The sequence below is a fragment of the Lepidothrix coronata genome, unplaced genomic scaffold, assembly GCF_001604755.1.
Source record: "Lepidothrix coronata isolate B3197 unplaced genomic scaffold, Lepidothrix_coronata-1.0 Scaffold17, whole genome shotgun sequence".
Lineage (NCBI taxonomy): Eukaryota > Metazoa > Chordata > Aves > Passeriformes > Pipridae > Lepidothrix > Lepidothrix coronata.
In genome coordinates, this window is record NW_016690197.1 from 1,564,209 (window position 1) to 1,585,507 (window position 21,299).

Genomic DNA, 21,299 nt, shown 5'->3' on the forward strand with positions numbered 1-21,299 from the left:
GAGCAGGGTGCTTGCAGGGTTCCTGGGACACCAGCTCCACTCCTTGGCCCCAAACCAGCTGTGGTGCAATTGGGCAGCTGTTGTCAGAGGCAGGGAGAGCGTGGCTGGCAGACGGGAGAGAGACACCCAAGGGGGACACAAGACTGGTATTAATAATGCTGTGAAAGTACCAAAAAGGGTTGTGGTACCCTCTGGTGTCCCTGCATTGGGCTGGCACTCACCAGCACAGTCCAATGCTCACAGAGTACACAAAGCTCCACTTAAAACATACCAGTTTCCTATCCAGAATTTATTAAGGACAAGAGTAACCGTCTGTTAAAGCATAGAAAAGGATTTTCCCCTTCTTTTGCAGTCACAGGAAACACAGGCTATGAACACTGGATCATTTTTCTCCCCTAACATACGTTTGCCTCCTATTTTCAAAAGCAGCTTCTTTCTTCAGGGAAGCTGGAGATTTCTACCATGACTAGTAGAAATTTGTTGATCTTTTTTTCAACAAATTCCCCCAACCATAAGAAAAGTCACCTGCTGGCAGGGGATAGTGCAAGTGGTTTGCCTTTCTGTTCCAAAGACTAAGCAAACCCAGCTTTACAAGATTCAAAAAGCTTTCATTACACCTGTTGTCTCAGGCTCCCTCACTTGCTGCCACAGCACAGAAAGCTGCCTTGGATCTCTCAGCAAAGCTGGATGCCAGACTGGCACCAAAACCCTGCTCTTCAAGACAGCCAAGGTCTCCCATGCTCACATTTATGTAATCCTGCATGGGAGGGCTGTAACTTGCTTGCCAAATCCTGTTTGCAACTTGATTTTACTTCCTTTTATTCCTACTGAACTTGCATAAATTTTGGTATATTGATTGTTTGCCATTAAACTGTGAACACAGTATGTCATGACACAGAATATCGTAAACATGTTCCCTCTATTCCATATGCACAATTCACCTCCCTCACTGCTGCCTCCATGCTGGTTGTGTTTCAAAGCTCAAACTATGGATCACTCCATATACAAACAAATTATGAACCAAAGCTTTTAATAGCTGTAACACAGCTATTTCAGAAAAATGCACTCAGCTCTGCCCCTGAGGTAAGCAATTCCAGGAGATCTGGGGGTATTGCAGTCCAGATAACATGCTAAGTTGTTCAAGAGTCAGCCTAGACTCAGGTTGTGCTAACTCTGAACTTGAAAAGGCTTACTCCTACATTATCTCTGTTGTACCTAAAGGAGTAAAGACATTTGTTAAGCTTCAGAGTTTTCCCATTTAATTAGGGCGGAGAGCTCCTGGGTCATATTTTAGTCCTGAAAAAATCTCTAGAAAACCTAAAAGATACATTGCAAAGTTCCTGATTTAAAAAGCAATGCTCACCCACCATCAGCCCCCAAAGCAGCTCTCAATCCTTCATCCATCGTGGTCAAGAGCACTGGAACTTAAGTCCAACTAATGGTGACCAAGAAACGTGGGGGAGGAACTCACTGATGCCAATGGGGAGGGCAAAAGCTCAGAAGAGCGAGCACACGTTTTCCTGATGTCCCACGACAGTGCTGCCAGTGCCCACGTCACCGTTGTGCAGCCTGCGAGCAGGGCACAATTTCTTTGGTGGCAGCCCTCAAAAAATGCCCACTGGAAATTCCAGCTGTCACAACACAACAGTAATACGCAGCCCACTGATCACTGTGAAACATAGGGCTTAACAAAAACAGGCACTGCTGGCATAAAGCATCTAATTTGACCTGGTATCCAAGCAAAGCTAATTGAGTTCAGCTGTGAGGGCTCGTTAGCTGGAGCTCTATAAAAAGCTGGTCTTGGTGGCCATTTCTTCCTAAGGAGGCTTCTTAGTAAAAGCTGCATGTCTTTTTGGAGGAAGGTAAGAGTTACTGCCTTCCTATTACTGCTTTTTGGTTGCCTTTATTTTGTCAGGTGCACTGTAGTTATCGAGAGCTGTTTCAGGAGGGAGAACTCAAAGTAGACTCTTGTTTAGCTTAAAGTTGTCTGCGAAGCAGTGAGTTTCCTGTTTTTTCCTTGCCCTGTCTTCAGACCTGTTTAATGATTTACCTGATTAATTCTTTAAACACTGAAGGAATGAGCTGTTGTACAGTAACTCTAATTACTGAACTCATTAACATCTTATTGTTTAATTTATGCACAAATGATGCTTGGTACATGGTTTAATTTTAACACCGGAGAAGGTTTAGGTTCATCACAGCCTTCATTCTGCCAAAACCTTACGAATGGTATTTCAGGCAAAAAGCTTTGTGCTAATTAAAAGTCCTGTAATAAGCAATGAGAGGGGTCTTTATACTGTTCGGTTTTTAACTGTTGGCTAAATGAGCTCTGAGATACTGGAGCAACCAAGTGTTTTGATAATCCACTGGCAGCTGTTCTGCAACAGCAACTGTACCTCATCCATAAACAACCAGTTCCTTATTTATTAGCACAAATAAGGGCGTGCAGGGAAGCCCTGCTATGCCCCACCACAACCATGCATTACGAGACCCTCAGCCTGCTAGTCCACTTCTCCTCACCCACTGACTCCCCCAGGATCTTATCACGTTGGTCCTTCAAAATAAATCCATAAATAAGTCAGTGGATGCAGCACATTTCTGTCTTACCAGTAGTAGGAACAGCAAAGGATAGAAATGGCATTGAGTAAGTACCACCCTTTTTATTAATGATGATGTCCCTTTTTATAGCTTGCCTTGTGCTGTCAGAGTAACAAGCCTTGCCCTGTGCCAGTTGCCAGGTGATGTGTGCTGAGGCTGCAGGGAATGGTCTATGGACACAGACTTTATTACAGGGCTGTCGCTGCCGTGCCCCAACAAACCTGGCAGCGGGACTTGAGCAGGCCTTGTGGCTCTGGCCCAGGGCTGGCTGGTGAGCGTGCCAGGAAGACTGTCTTGGTGGCCACTCTGTTCACTTGCAAGTCCAACAAATATTGCTGCCTCTCCAGCAACTGGCTGGTGGGAAGGAAAGGGCCAGTCCAGCTACACGGTGTCAAGAGGTTCCTCCCAGCACAGCTTCCTTCGGTTTCACACTAATTGTAAATAAAATAGGAAGGGGCACCAGATATATCTCACAACTGATTTGATTGGTGACTATGCAAGTGTGTCCTCTGCCCTGCTCACAGGGACTGCCGGGCCAGGGAGCCCTTCATGTGCTCCCAGTTGTTGTACAGAGCGTAGAGGCCGGTCAGCGTCAGACCCGCGATCCCACCTCGTGCTATCCCACGCATTCCACCTGAAACAGAAAAAAACAGTAAAGCTCATTGAAGTTACATTTGAGGAAATGGTCAGTCAACAGCACTTCCAAGAAGATCTCTAAATCCAGAGACATTTTAATGAAACAGGTTTTCTTTTTTGAGTAACTTTCCAGAAAGGGTCCTTGTGCTAATTCTACCTTCCTCTCAAACCTGCTGCCAGGCTTGAGGTCAGTCGTTCCTGATCCTGACACTAATTCTGCTGTTATGGCTTCCTCTCAAAATGTGTTAGCACTAGTGCCTCATGGAACCACTATAGAGCCCTGGAAGCAAAGATGGCTTTTCCCAATCTATTCCAACTGTCCTTAACACAATTGTTTACAGTTAGGTATGATCTCTTCCTGCTGTAAGAACTCTTCCATTTAGGTTTTCAGAGGAGGAATATGTTTTTCAGTTATGGTAACTAGCGCTGGGCGGAAAGAGAAAGGGCAGGAGGGAAATAAGTGAACACAACAGCAGCTGATGTGGACATGGCCTTGGGCTCCAGAGATTTGTGAGGGCCATTGTGCAGAACTTATCACTGCTTTTGTGTCTTTGGAATTTTAAAACCCTTTGATAAAAAAAAAATAAAAAGTAGATGAGAGGGATTAACTGGCAAGAATTTACTAGGATGTACATTGACCAATTTATTTAGTTTTATTAATATTCTTAGTTTTATTAATATTCAAAATTATCACCTCACAACAGGTGATTAAGGTTTGTGAGCACCTTAGTGTAAGGCAAAAAGAGAGGGCAAGTTTGGCTACTACGTGGCTGAAGCTGGGAGTCAGATGGCACCCCAACTCCATTCCATCCATGTAAGTGTTGGGGTGTACAGGGGCAGAAGTAGAGACTTCTGATGCTTTTACTAAACAGCAAAATGCTTCTATTCCTCAGTAGTAGGAAGTGCCTCAGTAGAGCTCCCAGAATGCACCACAAATGCACAGCTGAGAGTATGACCCCCAATGCTAGGAAAACTTCACTGAGGTTGATTCTGCAATGTTTATCATTGCAGCTGAAGCAAGTTAGATAATGTGTACAGTGTATAGAACAAGGCCAGTTTCTGCTGACAGTGAGATAAAACCTGTCTGCCTTATTGGTGAAACTGGCAGTGCAATTCAGGTTCCTCAAACTTGAAAGCAAATCCATCTCAGTAATCAGGGATTTTTATTTTTTTTCCCCATTGTGGGTCATAAAGTTGTCTCACAGAATTGCTTTTAGGCTTGTATTGGGGCACAAAGCTGATGGTGTCAGTTAGACTGAGACTGTGTTACCTGTGTTGCAAGGTTAAAATGGATTTCATTGGAGTTGTTAAACCTCCTCCTATTGCCCAGGCACACAATAAAACCAAGAAGCTGTGGAAGTGGGACTTGATACTAGAAGCCATGTCTAGTCATAGTTTCTCAAAAATTCATTCCCAGACCAGCTGTGACCATTTGAGTTTTTTGGTGTATAAGCCTAAGTTTGCCACCCTAACTGCTGAGAATTCAACAGCTCTAAGAAAAGCCTTACTGAGTATGCTCTATGTGCCTAAATCAGCATTTAGGAAAGCAAATGTAGACTTCTGTGTTTGCTAATTGATCCTGAATTTGTTGCACAAAAAGCTTTTCATATGAAGGGGTTGCAGCTGGGTACACAAAACTAACCAAGTGCAAGCAGTGTCTGGCAAAAAGCCACAGGTGAAATTTAAAGGACACTTTGTGCAAAACAAGTATTTGAGATAATCTGTAAAAATATTGACTCCTCGTTTCTGCTGGGGAAAAATGAATAAAACATTAGAGCCTGATTTTCTGTTGTTATCAGGAATCAACTGATCACAGCAGAAAGCCCCAAAGGGGGCTCATAACCATTAGGGTGTACAGGGAAACGCACAGAATGTGGAACATCCCCACACAGCACAATGCAGACAGAGCTATGACTATTCCCATAGGTCCTTCCCTCAGCCCCCAGGTTCAATTCTTCTCCTTTCCTCTTAAAATCCTATTCTTATGGAAGGACAGGTAGTCAAAAGCTGACTGAGCTTGGTTCTAGATTCTGTGAAGTCAGGATTGTACAAGAAAGGTATCATCTTTAATTTGGATAGCTGAGCCACTTTGTAGCATCATGTGGACCCAGGGCACAGTTCTGCTAAGATGTACTACTTCTAACACAACAGATGTTGGTATTTCCATGTGCTGAGGTCAGCCAGGTAAGGATGGCAGCTCTGAACCCGCTTACAAGTGTCAACTTCAGGGCCTAAAGTCATCTGTAGGCTGGCAGACAACTTGGGGACATTGCTGAAGATGTTTTGTGAACAGGAACTAAACTTGTGCATTACTGAGAAAGAAAATATCCAAGGAAACAGGTAAAAAATGTTTCCTACCAGGTTGCCTATGCTTCTGCTACAAAACTTTTTAGTAATAGTAATTTTTTATTTTTTTTTTTTGTAGCAGTTTGTCCTGGTTTCTGAGCTATCCATGGTAAATACAAAAAAAGAGAAAGAGAAAACTTTCCCTAACCAGTCAGATTTGCATTTGAGTAAGTACGTGCAGGTCTGTGGTAGACTTCAAACAGTAATGCACTGTTGAATGCAGCCCTGTTGCTGGGCAGAAATGTTAGGCCCTCTGAGGAAAATTAACTTGTTAAGAAAAATAAAAAAAGAAATTCTCCACTCCCATCCCAGCTGTGTTTACATGATAGAACATGTTCCCACCCCTCCTCTGCAATCACTCTCTCTGCAAGCCTCTGATACCAAGTCTGCCCTGACAAACCCTGCTGAAACATGGTTGTGAGCCTCTAATCTTGTATGTCCCAGTAAGATAAAGGTTCCAGCTGACAGATGCTTCTGGAAGCAGGTATTTTGAGACCAGGCACCTTGCACAATAGTTGAGAACTGCTGTGGGTTTCCAAAGATACATCTGATGCTCTCTAAATGGGAGTTCAGTTCTCTGGCTTTGGCTGCTGCACCCTTTCACCATAAGGTATTGTCTCTATTCTGTGCATTTACAGTAGGTTCTGGTGTGCACCGTGCCATGACACACAGCACTGCATTCCGATGCAGCTGTGTTATGACACAGCATTCCAACAGCACAGCCCTGTGTTTCTTCATGGTAGGAGCCTCTCCTAACACTGAACTGTACTTGTGCAGTAGGTAAAACCATCACTACATGCCATAACATGAGGGCAAAGTCCTCAGAACCTTGCGGTCTCAATTTTCAGAATGTTACTCCACTATCCTGGGACAGTTCCTGGGATGTTAGAACCAAGAACCATCCAACAGCAAACACTGGAAATACCTTAACTGAAACCTCAGGCTGGCATACTCATGCCAAACAAAAGAAGTGTAATCATTAAATAGTTACTAGTTTTCTGTCTTCTAATCTCTCTCTTGGATACTCTGAATGAAAACAGTTTCTCTTCCTTTCAGGCTTCCAGGAACAAAAATATTTTTTTATTGAGCTCAGCTTCTCAAATGTACAATCTCAGTTTTGTTCCAAATTAAAGCACAGTGGTGCTAACCAGACCACCTGAACCATCAAGACATTTGTTTGAACATCCATAGGTAGTCCTAGTGGGCCTATGTCATTAGAAAATATGAACAGTTTCCTCCTGCTGCTCCATGGTGTTTATTTTATGAAATCTTTAAAGTGTGGGCAAAGTCTGTGGATACAGAAATTACTGAGGAAATTGATAAACTTATATATGGAAGCAAGATACATTCCAAAAAAGCATGCTCCATTTTCATATTGCTGCAGCTAAGGCAGTATTGTGGTTAAAATACAGAAACAACAAAGCTTGAAACAGGGAACATTTCCTGTAGTTACTGTGCTATGAAGGCTAAATTAGAAAAACAGTAGGAATTTACAATTTAATTTACAAGTTGAGAAGTACTAGAGCTGTTGAAATTACTTTGCAAACATGATTAAAATTTCCTATCTTCTCACTGAGTGAAAGCAGCAGCACCTGAGTGACAGGAGGCTACTTCAGCTGCTTTAAATGGCACCTGCAAATCCCTGCAGGAATGAGCCCTCAGTTCATTGTTCCTGCCTAGGAGAGCTGGGCAGCACTGAAGGCAGCACTGCTCTCAGTGGCCACTCATACTCTTAGACATCAGTCCTCATGTAACTAAGAAAGCCTCAACAAGCTATCATGCTGCTTGTACTTTGCCCTTATCTCTTCCTTCTTTCAGATCTGAAACAAAATCCTTTCACTAAACACCATTTGACTGATAATCCTATGGACCTGTTCTGCTGAAAGAGGTTTTAAGAGGTTCTTAATTTCTAAAATGCCTGACAGCCCTCAACTTCAATGTTCAGAGGCAAATCCCTTACTTGCTTTTCTCCAAATAATGCAGAACAGTAAGATATCCCAGGCCCACACCTGTAGCAGTCCCCCAAAAGCTCCTCTTTCCCCCTCCCCACGCCACAGGAACACGAAAACAATGTTTCCTGTCCGGCCCAAAGAAAAACCCAGGTTGAGCCCAAAGGGAACAGGCTTTTTATAGCTCAAGAAGTAGTCAGCTAACACAACTGCCCTGAACTACCCACTGAATGTCACAGAACTGATCTTGGGCTCCAGCCAGACTTTACTGCTGGCAATAAAACATTCATAATTCATAACGTATTGACTTTTCAGGGCTGTGTTTTGAGGTCTTAAAATGACAACTACGACCTTCAGCTATTGCTAGCATGCAGTTCCCTTCTTCTCGGACACACACACTTCATATACCAAATTACATAACATCTATTGTGCAAAAGGCATGAGATGCTGTGCTTAGTATCAGTTCCTACTGCACAAAAGTATATAAAACAAAGTAATTCAGTTTTTCCAAAGCACTACTTTACTTTTGTTCCTGTTACCCCTAACCTTGGGAGGGGTAATTATCTAAGAAAAAGAACATCTACAACCTGTGTAACCCTCAGATAAGAGGTAAAGGTTAGTTAACTTTTTTGCTTACTGAAGTCTCTGTCAGGAATTTCAGTGAGAAATTAATGGCTGTCACACAGGGTCAGACCAAAGTCCCACCTGGCTCAGTATCTTTTTCCTGAGTGATCAATCCTTGAGCAGTGCAAGATCCTCAGCCAGCTGTACCCTGGTGACATGATGACTTGAACCATGTGCATTTTCATGGTGGGAGATAATAACATAGTGCACGGTGCCAATCATCTTTTGTTACTTTTGGTTACTAGTAAAATTGTGAGGAAATGAAAGATGCATGGCTTAGAAAAGAGGTTGAAAACATGGGCAAGGGGGCTAAACGTTTGTTTAAGATGTATTTATGCTTCCTAACATTTATCAGAAAAAACCCTGGCATAACAGATATTAATTTCTGCCTTTTCTTGAAACTGAAGAATAAAGAATAGTATCTTATTAAATGGAAAAACCATCCTTGTGGACTTGGGATATCCAGACCTCCTTTTAGCCAAACTCAAACTGAATTGGCCGAGTCACAGTAACATTTCTACTACATATGCCACTGACAGAGGAACGCAAAGGGTTTTATTTTGTCTGTCACTCAAACTGAATGTTCTGGGTAGAAGTTAAGTGGTGAGCTCAAAAAGCTGCTTCCCTAAAGCTGTAAGTCTGGTGAAACAAGTTAATACTGTACTCTCATTACTACATTTGGGCTAAAATCTAGTAAGTAATATTGGTATTGAATTTAATTTAAAACAAATGTGAAAGCTAGAGATCACTTTGGTCAGAGGAATCAACCAGTATGATGTTTCAAAACTGCTTATATCAGTTTTATGTTTAAACTCAATTCATTGTCTGTTAACCTAAGCCATGCAGGGTGGGGAGATGGATTCCAGCTAACACTTGATTTATGATGGGGATTTAATGGCTTTAGTCACCTGCAATGGGGAACTTCCAGTGACTACTGCCACTTCCAGTGAACATGGGGGGAGGCTGAACTGCCACAGTTTGTCCTCACTTGCAGACTTTTCAATCCTCTTTTATCTTCTCACATACAGCCTGTGTGTCAAGTAGCCTTGCACAAAACTGCTCACAATCCAATGGCTTTAGAACGAACACGTTCTGTTTGACTCCTGGCATTTTGGTAATGATTAACACTTCCACAAGGACAAATTGTGAAAATGGGGACCAGTTTGGGGCAACAAATCTCAGCTTTCAAAAAGTCTTCCCACTACTTTTTTTTCCCTGGTCACTCATCAAATGCTTATCATTTGTTTAAGAAATTCACTCTAGGTTTTGTTGTGTACACAAGAGGATTTTTCAGTGCAGCACGGCTGCTGATGTGATTCTTCCATCAGTGCTGTGTTTAAATATGAAGTCATAATAAAAGACCTCCATACGTTATAGGTTTCTTCTTAAGTATGTTCCCGACCTCTTTACAAAGCAGGAATGATGGAAGTGGGAAATCTGAGTGTTTGAACAGCACTGTTTCCAACTCTGTAACTATACTTGGTGAATTACAGAACAGCCTTGATTTGCAATGGCATGTTTGTGGGAGTTTCCAGCTGACACTAAAATATGGAGGTTTATAACTAAGTGTCCTTGACAGCTTTTAATTTTTCCTTTTTTTTTTTTTTTATGCCAACACAACATGGCATTCCATGTAACAGAGGAAATGATTACAATCTTGATATGTCACAGATGTGTGCTGATGATTTGCATGGTTTAAATATTCAAGGTTTTTTAGGTGAATATATACACTGATGCTGAGCAAAGGCAGAACTTAGAAGTTTTACCATACAGAATAAGAAAGGGCATTCTGGCATAAGGTGACAGGAGAGGCAGAATGGGAGAAGCAGCAAGAGGGACAGTGCATGAAAGGAAAAAAAAAAATGACTGGAACTAAATTCTTGAAACAGATGTGAATATAATCTTTTTCACTTTGAGAACTAATCCTTGATCTTTGAGGTCACATTTCCTGCATATGGTGAAAAACTTATTTCTTTTAAGTTTCTCTGCACTGTGGTTCATATGCACGACACATACTTGAAATACAATACTGTAATGAATACAGATTTACTGACTACATTTGCCTTTATCAGTGCTACTATTAGCTCAGTAGATCTTATGTTACAAAACAGAAAGTCCCACTGTGTCCTGGTTAGAAGAACTTCAGTAGTGTCAGATGACTGTGCATGTGACTGGGGGAGTTATCTGTGGTTGCACTGTGACAAAACAAGATTACACGTAATGCCAGCTCTATACTTGGGAAAGGTAAGGGGGAAAGTTCTGCTGGAGACTAAGATGGCAGTTCTTATTAACCTACAGAAAATGTTAGACTTCTACACTGCTACCCTATCTGGCTGTTATTGCTAACCTGTCATATCACTCATGAAACCCCAAGGAAGTAGCAGATTACAATAGAGCTGTGTGCCCTTGCAGAGTTAAGAGCACAAGCTGGTATTTATGAGGGCTGCTGAAGCCAATTACTTTTGGTTTCAGTTCGTCTAGGCCAACAGGAAAATAAGATGGCTCAAAGTGTTTTGTCCCATATATAAAGCTGGACTTCAGGAATGCTTTTGAGACACTGAGGCTCAGTTAGATATGCAGAAGTACATAGGTTAATTCTAAAATTATCTCCTTAGTAAAATGCAGGTGACTCACATAGCCAAACCTTTATTGAGTTACTTAAGGCTTTACTCCATGTGCTAATATCAGTCTGTGGTACCCAGCAGTCCTCTAAAAAAGATGACACCTCCAATGGTCAAGCTTTGAACATGTGTTGACAGACATTTTGCTGATGAAGCTCAGACTCTCTCTTCTGCAAACAATTCAGGATGCATCAGCAAACTAACCTTAAAGCCATGCTGTTCTCAAATGATGTTGTTTGTTGGTTTTGATCACTATGCAAAGACCAGAGTCCTACCACAGGACAACAGTTTCACCAAGAGCTAAGTAATAACTTCATAAATACATCAGTTTCAGTGTGTGTAGGGTTTTGTGCAGCTCTGGGTGCTACTATCCCATGAATTCCTATCACGTGAATCACCTGTAGAAAGTTTCATGTTCATGCAGTCAAGCTCTATGTTCTGTGTGTTCCATCCCTGCCCCCACTTACTTTGCCTGCATTCACTCATGGACTTGGGAAACAATTAGTTTTATTCCTGCTGTCGCTGAAAAACATGGGTAGAATGAGGTGGGTATGTATTTTACACAACTCTACTATAGACCTGAGTAAATACTTGAGTGTTTCTTCAGTATATAGGTATAACAGTCATAATTTGGCTCTCATGATTATTGTCAGTCCTGTGCAAGTTGGAAAGAATCAAATTTAATTTAGCTTGATTTTTTTTTTTAAAGTGCAAATTCTCCTTAAGTAGTCTTAGTTGTGTGAAAAAACATTGTGTTAGGGGACTTTGAGCTCATAGTCATTTTTACACTGTCAATTTTCAGAGCAGGACAGTATTTAGTAGAAGTAATGAGGATCCTAATAACTAGGACGAAGTACAAGAGGAGGAAAAGGAGAAACACTTTGCTACTCTACCAGTGCTCTTGTATAGCATTCCTGTCAAGGTTCCAGCAGCTACGGTGTTCAGGTCATCTTCTGCACCTCGTGTTTTTTCAATGATGACTCCAAATGCACTGTAAAGTAGAGCTGGGGAAAAAAAAGATGAAGAAAACTCAAGTTAAAACCCCCATTGCCTGAGACACAAGGCTTGGAATCCAGGCTTGGTGTAGCTATTTAGACTGTGCTTCTGAAGCACTGATTTTCTGCTTATTTAAAGGAGAGGAATCCTCTGAAAAATCCCACCTTTGGTGGTTTTTTCCTCAGACCTCTTTCTATTTTATAGATGTTTAAATTAATATTGAATTGCTTGCGATTTGACATGCACAGGCAGAGAAGCAGCAGCTGGAAAATGAAAACTTTATCCCTAGAGCACATTTTGCTCTGGGACAACTTTAGACAACTAGAAAGAAAAATGCATGGGCTTTTCAGTATGGATGCATCTATCATCTATGCATTGTGATGAAGGGAAAAGGCACCACCATCACCATCCCTCGTGTATTTCACGCATTAAATGAAAGACATCAAAAACCCCACTTGTATTTCATGCTGACAATTTGAAATCTTTACTTCTGCTAAAAAGCATGTAAATCATTCCTGAACAACAACAATAATGTTGAAGAGTTGAACAGCAGCATCTTTCTCCTTTCAACACAGGCAATGGTATTTTAGCTTGCCTTAGCAGCAAGTAGTATTAAGAGTGAGGGGGAGGAAAAGCTGAATTCAACATAATTTTTTTAAGCAGTTCAACACAGATGTTGCCCCTGTTCAGGAACAGAATGACAAAAACTGTCAGTAGTGACAAAAAGAATCTTTGAGATACAGAAATGCTGGACAAGCAAAACCAAAAGCAAAAATAATTCAGCTCCTTTGAAAGGAACTTCTCTGGTAGCTACGACAAGACAGAGCTATACGAAATCCCCGAAGTTAAAGTTCAGCTCAACTCTCTGATTTTGGAGGCTGCATTTTGTAGGAAAATAACAATTTGTTACTGGAATGCACAAACACTTTCTTGAGTAATCTTTCTTCAAACACAGCTGAAAAAACATGTTAATGTGTCACTTAAACTGGAACCTTGAACTGCAGTGAATCTGCATCTCAGTTTTCAGACATGTTTTGATTAGATTTGGAACAAAAAATAAGAAAAGCCAACCAACCAAAAAATGGCACAATAAAACTCACTAGGCAATCAATGCATCTCCTATGAAACAAGTGCCACTTTTGCTGTAGTTCAGAATCCTGTCTCTGTGGCTTCTCTACTATGCCTCAAAAGGTAATGTCTGATTTGAATGGCAGCTAATCTGCTCTTTAGAAATAAGACTGAAACAAAATGTAATAAATGCAACTTATGCTTTGATGCATTTCTCAAAATTCAAATATATTACATGATGTCATCTGATTTAAATATTGCTAAGTTCCACTACAATGTTGTAGGGCAACGAGTTCAATCATTATTCTTCTTCAAAATAATTTCATCAGTTTTACATTTCTCCTTTCAAAGGTACTGTGTAACTTCTGGTCTTTAAGACTGGGAAAACAGGGTAGGGGGAGGCCAAAGAGCTTGTACTCCCTAGGGCATTAGGTATTTCACTGACTTCCATGAAATCTTCTCCAGTTTTTCTAAGGCAACTGATGTGATTTTATTTCACAGCCCATTCCCCACCCAAACCCCAGTTCACAAAAGTCTCTTTTTCATACAGGTTATTGATAATTTGTTTTTCTCTTTTTTCCTAACCCATATTAGTTATGAGCAATATTTAGGTTTAGAGTTGGTGGTGTCATATGTGACTTTTCTAGCTAATGGGCCATCATTAAAGGATAAATCTTTGTAATCACTATCACTTTTCTACTTCAGATAAATATTTTGTTGACTCTTCAAATGGAAACAAACATCAGGCAGTTGATCACATGATCTCTGTAGGTTAGAAAAGTTACTTCAGAAGTATTAAATTATATTTTTTTGCCTTAAGTTGCGAATTAACTGTAATTTATTAACAAATAAGCATTATCTATAATTTCTAGTTATTTCTTTTACTCTACAGATAGAGTTCTTGTTTGTAATATAGTAAAAACGTTGAGGTTTAATTAAAGGCTTTTGGTTACTTATGCTTCAAACCCTATTTTAGCCTTTAATTTCTTTTTTGATGTCTACTGAAATGTCCTCATGTCCCACAGAAAAAACTTGCATTTTTTCCACAATGGATTTAATAACTAAAATTTAGAGAATTCTGTTTAGAGAATACACAAATACACTTTCCCAATAATTACATCTTTAAGTAAATTGTTTTCCCTACAAAAGAATGACTTTACTTACCCAGTGATCCCAGTGTGTTAGCCCATAATGCTCCTTGCCTTGTCACCATATTTAGAATTCTAAAAAGGAGTTAAAAAGGTAGGAAAATGTTTACTGCTCTGTGTTTACATCAAGGTAGTGTTTATGACATCAGGTCTTGTGTGTTTACACTACACATTTGGTTAATAAAACTGGAATAATGAACTGAAAGCTCTTCAAAACAAACCACTAAGGCAAAACACACAGCTTGGTAATACATAATCTCTATCATGGATAGTGTGCAGGCAATACTGAAAGCAAATATTCAGTCCTGTCAAATCTTAAGAAAACCTTTATCTCTTTTCAGGGCAAACTTGACCCTTGCCAAGACTCAAATCTCTTCCCTGCAAATAGCCTTCTAACCCTGGGTGTTCCTTATGTGGTGACTACACAGAGTTACCAGAATGATGGGTACACCTTTGCTGAGGTAACTGGGTAAAAGACCTCTGGGAAAGCCAGAGTGCCCTTCTAGAAGGACCATGTGTCAGGGAGTGGGGCGATGCCTGAGCCAAGTGGTGTGAGACTAAAACCAATTCCAAACTAAAGCAAGTCAGGAAGAAGAGAGGCAATCCTTTGGAATTCCATTTGTCCAACTCAGCACCAACAGAAGGTGAAGAACCCTGGCTATGTCTGCATGTATGCTCCCAGACTAGCACTACAGAGGGAAAGGAAACCTCTAGTGCGCTCTCAGAGAAGCACAGGGACACTTCTTTTTGGCCTCAGCTGTCTCCAGAGCGGGGACAACAGCAGCCAGAAGAAATGACTGATCTTTATCTCCCAGCAGTGTAACACTATCACAGGCACAGTATTGCTCTGGACAGCTGACTACCACTGGAACTTGGTTTATCATTTAAAGCAAAAAAGTCACACGTTATGTCGTTTCTGGTTTAATTTTCTACTATTTTTCCTTTTTTTTTTTAAAATACTTTTCGTTAGGACACAGGTCATTACTGAATATGGTTAGGAAATGAACTAAACAATAATGGAAAATTTCGTTTTGAAACAAGAGAAAAAAAAATCCAAGAGGTTAGGGTACTGACAACCTGTCCTTAATTACAACCCCTAACCCACTTCTTAACTTTACATCAATTTTGAACTGATGAGAAAATTGATAATTTTCATAACCATGACACATTGAGATACTTGATTCAAATTCATTAAAAAAAAAATTTGTGCAGAGTTAGGATAAATTTGGAGGAAATCTAGGCAGGTCTCTTCCCTGCATCTTATAAGGAAAACACAGAACTTAATGCACTGTTTGAGGGTGATGACCTTCAGCAGGCCTTTCCCTTGCAGGGCCAGGATAACAGCAGGGTGTGCACTGACTGCCACCTCCTGGCCTCGACCTGCCAAAGTTTGTGCTTAACAACATGGTTCTGTCCATTCCAAATACATATACAATTCTGTTCATCTAGACAAGAGCTGTAATTATAGTGGTGAATATTTTGATAAAGGGATTGAATACAGAAATAGAATTTAAAATGGGGCAGACCCAGTATAAACTGTACGAGAAAATAATAAGTTCCTCCTCTAAAATTCCCTTGTTACCAAGTATTCTGGGAGTGAAAATTGTTTTCCCCCCATCATTCCACTCCTCCAATTTCCTACAGCTCCTTCACTTAGGTTTTCTTATAGTTGTGTCTAAACTACCATTAATTCTAGAAGAACCATCCTGTTGAAAAAAATGTTCCTGTTTCATACTGCTTTCTGTCAAACAATCAGGTAAGGTGAAATCATGGCAATGCCATGGGTGTTCATGGATGCCATAATCCAGAACAATTTCCACCTTGCAGCACTTGCTGAGCAGCATGCACCAATGTCAACCCTAATGCAAATCCAGGCAGGCCCATCTTCTGCATTTTAATCTTCTCCTGGTTTTGAAAAGCTTGGGAAAGAAGGGAGACTCACTCCTAGAAAAATGACAGCAAAAAATAGCTCAAAGCAAACTCTGCTGCCTCTGGGAGTATTTCAACATATAAAAACACTGCTTTGCCTTTGAAGTAGATTTTTAATAAACATCAAGGCAGTAATTTATTCTCAAGTATTTAAGGTAAGTCAGAGGACACACCAACTGTGACTAAATGAAAAGCAAAAAGCTTGAACTGAACATAATTATAATGAAAAACATTTGCTAACTTGTTGAAGACAAATATTGATTCCTGTTTGTCCCCACTGAAGAAAAAAAGGGCATTTATTTTTGCAGTATATTCATGTCTGATCTTGTACAAGGTGGAAGAAAGAGCTCTGTCACTAAGGTGTACTTTGCTTTGAGATGGAACACTTACTGTACGTTTCTAGGTTTTGACCACGGCATGTTCTGTGTCTCCTTCAAGCCAAGTCTCAAACCATTCAGTGCACCAAACGCTGCCCCTGGTTGGCACAACATCAGTCATTACTTTTTGAGAAGAAAAAGGAACAAAAAATCCCTGAAACAATACTAGAAACAAATACTGAGAGTAGACTTCAGTGTATACTGAAGTCAAATATCTGTTCATTTAAGACTAGAACAAAGAATGCCTTGCAGAACAAGACATTTACAAACTTATCAATTACTGTAGTGCACAGGTGTTACCTGGACAGTTGGGAAAAGTGGAAAACACAACCACCTACCTGTCATACAACATCCTCCAATGGTAAAAAAGGCCAGCTCAAATCTGCCTCGAGTTTTGTTGGCTCCTGTGGGCAAGATAAACTCATCTGTGTCCTGAGGGAAAACAAAAACAAATGCTTTTGTATTTTCCAAGCATACCTGCTTCAAAATGTAGGCTTATATTAATGTTTTTTCTTTAATTCATGCAATGAACTAAAGATGGATACAAGTGTTTCTGGAAATTTCTTGCCTACACTAGCAGAGAGAGGGAATACAGTATGTGTATGCTTTATTAAGTGTGAAAAAGGACTTTAAAAAGATAAACTGAGAGCTTTTTTTTTTTCCCCAGCTCTCTTAATTTTTAGAAATTACATCAGTCAGCCAAGGAACTCATACTGCGTGGGTTGTTGGTTGTTTTTGTTTTCAATGACTGTTTGCCTAATTATTTATTACATCTTCCAGCAGGCAAAACAAGCCCTCCAAAAACCTTCCTGTTTTCTGATTATGCAGCACTGTTTCCTCACTGAGCAACCTATATTGATGCAATAATGCCTTAATTAAGGTTTTTCACTACTCTGACACTAAAGAAAAACTACTTTTGTGCCAAAAGACGTATTTCCATGCACTGAAATAAGTGACCTATTTTGAAGAGGTGAAAAAAGAAGGAATAGACTCAAAATTAATGATCAGGTGAGGTCAGTAGTTTTTTACTTGTGCATCTTCCTCTTACAGAGACAGGTTTGTGTCCTTGTGAATGGCCTGAGAAGCTGTAGAGAAACCAGCAGATGTATAGAGATTAAGGTGGGTCAAAGAAAGTTTTCAATTAGACATGAACAGGATGCACGTGTTGATGAGGTGCTAAAGCAGCAAGATCTCTTTTATGCTTCTGTGCTTTCCAGACATAGTATTACTCACCCCCTCTGTAACTGATACATGACTGCAACAACTGCAAGCTCAAGGAATTGCATTCCAAGGGGTTTTATTGGTCCATACTTGACAGTAAATGTGGATGGCAATACAGGAAAAATATACAGCTTCTAAAACTGTGAATATTGTATCAATAAACTGAACCTGTAATATGGTTTCTATCTTCCTTCTAACTAAATTGTTGAAGAAATTCAGTGCATGCACTAGTTAGCAGCTTCTAACAGTTTTCACTACTGCCCCAAAAGTCAAGATGAACCAATCCTTGTCTGTATGTAACATTTAAGTTTCTATAACAACAACCAAGGAGCCCCATCCTCTGGGCTTCTGCCATAGCATTATAAAATGCTATTTTAGAATGCATGTTACCCTTGGAAGGCAGCAAAGCATTGCAGGAAAAACCTTGTTCTGTGCCTGCATTAATGGACCAACCAAGAAAGTGGGGCTTAAATAATGAGTACCATTGTCTCATTTGTTATTATGGGAAGGTCAGAATCAAAATGTAAGGTTCTCAACAATAAGGCTTTTCCTTTGCATTCAGAAAGCAAAGAGATGGTCTTTGAACACAGGAGACCCTCACCTCTCTTTTCTTCACAGAAACCCTAAATTTAAAGGCCAATAATTTAAGTTCTTGTATTCTAAAATATTAGCTATTTCTTTTTCCTTGAATATTTAGAATCCCAGGGACCTGTGGAGACTGCTTGGTGCAACCCACACTGCTAAAAGTAGGGTCAGGTAGTGCTGGGCACTCAGTTGCTCCCAGGTTTTGTGCTTCTCTAAGGATGGAGACCTCACAGCTTATCTGGGCAACTTCTTCAGGTAAAACACGAAACTTTCTCACATTTAAATGGAATTCCCTTTTTATTTCAATGCACTTTCCTTTTATTTCAACACATTAGTGCTAAACTTAAAGGCAGGGAAGTGTTATAACACAGACTGCAGCCTATGTGTTACATCAACAGGTATTTTTAGAACTGTACCACGACACTGATGCCAACACCTCTTAGTTTAAAGCAAATTTCTCTTCTGTTTTTAAAAACTCTTAGTATATACACAGGCTTTGTTCTACAGCCTCTGCTACACCGCTTTTAACACCACCATGTTCTCAGAAAAACTGTACTAAGGACACAAGACAACTTCAGAGAGTGTTTTGGGGAGAGGTCTAAATCACTCAGCATTTTTCTGGCCACTCAACAACAGCAGGCCCCACTAGTGAACACAAAAAGAGGCATATCCCCTGTTTTCTGCCATTATGGGAGTGTTACATTGTAATCTGGGCTACAACAGCTTCTAAGGAAAGAGAAACATAATAAACAGCCCCCAGAACTCCATTCAGAGTTTCCAGGTACAGAATAAACAGTGTACCATCAAACATAAGGCACACAGATAGCAGATCCTATGCAACTGTGCTAATTCTACAAAATTTAATGTTCTCAGATAATATGAGCCACATATAGAGAAAAATATTAACTAAATAAAATCATTAAGACATGCATCCTAATTGGACTAACTTAAACATTTTCAGCTACAGTTAATATTGCTGAAAAAGAAAAACACTACTGAAGTTCAAATATTTTTTTTTTCCTTATGGTGCCATCATTTTATATTAAGTAATGTTAAACTGTGTGTGACAACCATTATTCTGTAGAACAAAATGGGAAGTTTCACTTCGTGATGGTCCCCCTTCAGCTGGGAAATGACATAAGTGGTGTGACATTTGCTGCTGCTGTGATGACAAACCCTGTTATCAGGTCTGGGGTTTGGCCGAACACCTCTGTAAAGTTCAGAGCTTCACAGAGTTCTGGAGACCAATCCCTGAATCATCAGAATTCTCACAGTTGTGATGATGATCAGAAAATTCACACTTCAGAAAACTAATCCATGAGATGAGTGGAGAGATTCTGGCTGCTGTTACGGATTGAGGGGGCTCAGGGGAGGGTGTGACCAATGCCAGGATTGCTGTGAGGGTGCCTTGGGTGTGCCAGCCTCAGGGCAGGGAGGGACACCTCCTCTCCTCCCCAGCAGCAGGCTTATACTGACACAACAGCCTTACCAGTCCTCTGTATTTTCACTGGTTGTCTTCTACATGTCATGGCACTGCAAGCTTTTATTAAGTACAACACTCAAAAATTGTTTCTTTCCACTGTTCACCACTCAATACCTCAGCACACCCTGCACAGCACTGCAGGAGTTTTGGGGTGTTCACGTGTGGTTGTGCAAACACTGGGATCGAGTTCTACACGGTAAAAACAAGCCCCCGTCTCACCTGTACTAGATACTTGGGGTCCAAGTTTAAATACGGTGACAAAGGGCTCATTCCAGTCACTGAAAGGAAAAAAACAAATAAACAGAGCACTTTAACACCAGCTTCCCCAGTAACGATCCACATCCCGTGAGGCAGAAGGGGGCACACCTCGTGCGCGGAAGCAGGGAAGATTCCGCCGTGAAGTTGCACAACTCGTTACAAGGCGGCCCCGGCCTTTCAGGAAGCGGAACGGGAGCTCCGGGATGGGGCGGCCACGGCGTGACCAGCGATTGTCGCGACACGCGGCACGGCCGGGGCCTGGCCCTCCGCCCCCGTCCCGGCAGGGGTAGGAACAGCCGGGGACCGGCTTCCTGCGGGCGGGCCTGTCGATCCCCGTTCCGCCTTCCATCCCCGAGACCGGCCTCGCTCCGGCCGCCCGGCCCTGCCGCGCTGCCCGTGCGTGGACACTGCCCCCCGCCCCACCCCGCCCCCGCCGGCTGCCCCGGTACTCACGCGGCACCCCGGCGAGGTCGGCGTGCGAGTACCCGAGCCCGCCGGCGCCGAAGAGGCCGCCGAGCCCGGTGCCCTTGGAGTTCCCGCCGCCCTCCATGGCGGCCGCCCCGCCGCCCTCACCGCCCGCTGCCGCCCGGCAACGCCGCAAAGCGCCGCAAAGCGCCGCCGGGCCGCGCTGCTTTGCGGGTCACCATGGCGACGGGGTGAGGCGCGCCCGCCGCCATCTTGCCGCGAGCCGCGCTCCCCGGACGCGGCTCGTTCCCGGAGCCGCTCCCGCCGCGCCTCGGGAACGGCCAGGCGTGCGGGGCGGAGGATGCGGACGGGTCGAACCGCTGCCGGAGCGACGCGCCGTCCCCGGGGGGCGGGTGCCGGCCGGCCCCGGCGGGCAGGGCGGCCCCGCCGAGGATGAGCGCGGGCTGCGGGCGGGAACCGCCGCTCAAGAGAGCCCGGCTCGGCCCCGGCAGCCCCGGCGGCGCCCAGGGACAGCGGCAGGACGGGCCCGCGGGCAGCCCCGCCACCGCCGTGGGGAACAAAGGTTGGTTTGTGCGGGCCCGGGTCGGCGGGACGGGGCTCCCCGGGATCCGAGTGGCCCCCGCCCATTGTGCCGCTCCGTGTGGCCGTGCGGGGACGGGCCGGCGGGTCCCCCTGTGCCGCCCGGGGCAGCCCTGCGAGCCTCTGCTGCCCCGGGCATCCCTCGGCGGCGAGGCCGCCAGTGTCTCTGCGCGGAGCTTCCCTGGAGCTGCCCTTCCTTCGGGCTGGCGTGTCCCGTGGAGCCGAGCCCGCTGGTCAGTACGTGCTGCTCCCCCTTGGAGACGGCGCTGGGTGCGGGATCTTTAGCTTGGTTTTGTGCCTGACTCTTAGCGAACTTGCACTGACAGCGGAAACCATCCCAGAGAGGTGCGAACCACCAAAGGGAGCGTGTTCTGTAGGAGAGAAGGCGAATACTTGCTGCAGGAAAAATGGCTTTGGGCGGGGATTGTGCCGGGCTGTCACAGGGAAAGCCGAGA

At 42.6% G+C, this 21,299-nt stretch overlaps 2 protein-coding genes across 2 annotated transcripts in view; one reads left to right on the forward strand and one right to left on the reverse strand.

Annotated features, from left to right (window-relative positions):
• Positions 1-2,640: 2,640 nt before the first annotated feature.
• LOC108493561 (mitochondrial import inner membrane translocase subunit Tim23) lies at positions 2,641-20,420 on the reverse strand. Its single transcript, XM_017807126.1, has 7 exons — positions 20,293-20,420; positions 19,801-19,859; positions 16,631-16,724; positions 16,306-16,390; positions 14,003-14,061; positions 11,668-11,778; positions 2,641-3,232 (listed from the first exon to the last, which is right to left on the reverse strand). The coding sequence occupies exons 1-7, from the start codon at positions 20,387-20,389 to the stop codon at positions 3,117-3,119; spliced, it is 621 nt and encodes a 206-aa protein (XP_017662615.1). The 5' UTR covers positions 20,390-20,420; the 3' UTR covers positions 2,641-3,116.
• Positions 20,421-20,697: 277 nt separating this feature from the next.
• Positions 20,698-21,299, forward strand: part of PARG (poly(ADP-ribose) glycohydrolase) — a 64,106-nt gene continuing 63,504 nt past the window's right edge. Inside the window, exon 1 of the mRNA XM_017807128.1 lies at positions 20,698-20,827. Coding sequence (XP_017662617.1) covers positions 20,698-20,827 — 130 coding nt within the window. The remainder of the gene's footprint in view (positions 20,828-21,299) is intronic.

What these genes read in the sequence shown, in the direction of transcription:
- LOC108493561 (XM_017807126.1), bottom strand. Translation starts at nt 20,389, where the DNA reads ATGGAGGGCGGCGGGAACTCCAAGGGCACCGGGCTCGGCGGCCTCTTC. An exon ending in TGGAGGATGTTGTATGACAG is followed by an intron (nt 16,391 to 16,630) that starts GTAGGTGGTTGT and finishes TGTGCCAACCAG; the next exon opens with GGGCAGCGTTTGGTGCACTG. An exon ending in TCAAAACCTAGAAACGTACA is followed by an intron (nt 14,062 to 16,305) that starts GTAAGTGTTCCA and finishes ACTCCTTTTTAG; the next exon opens with AATTCTAAATATGGTGACAA.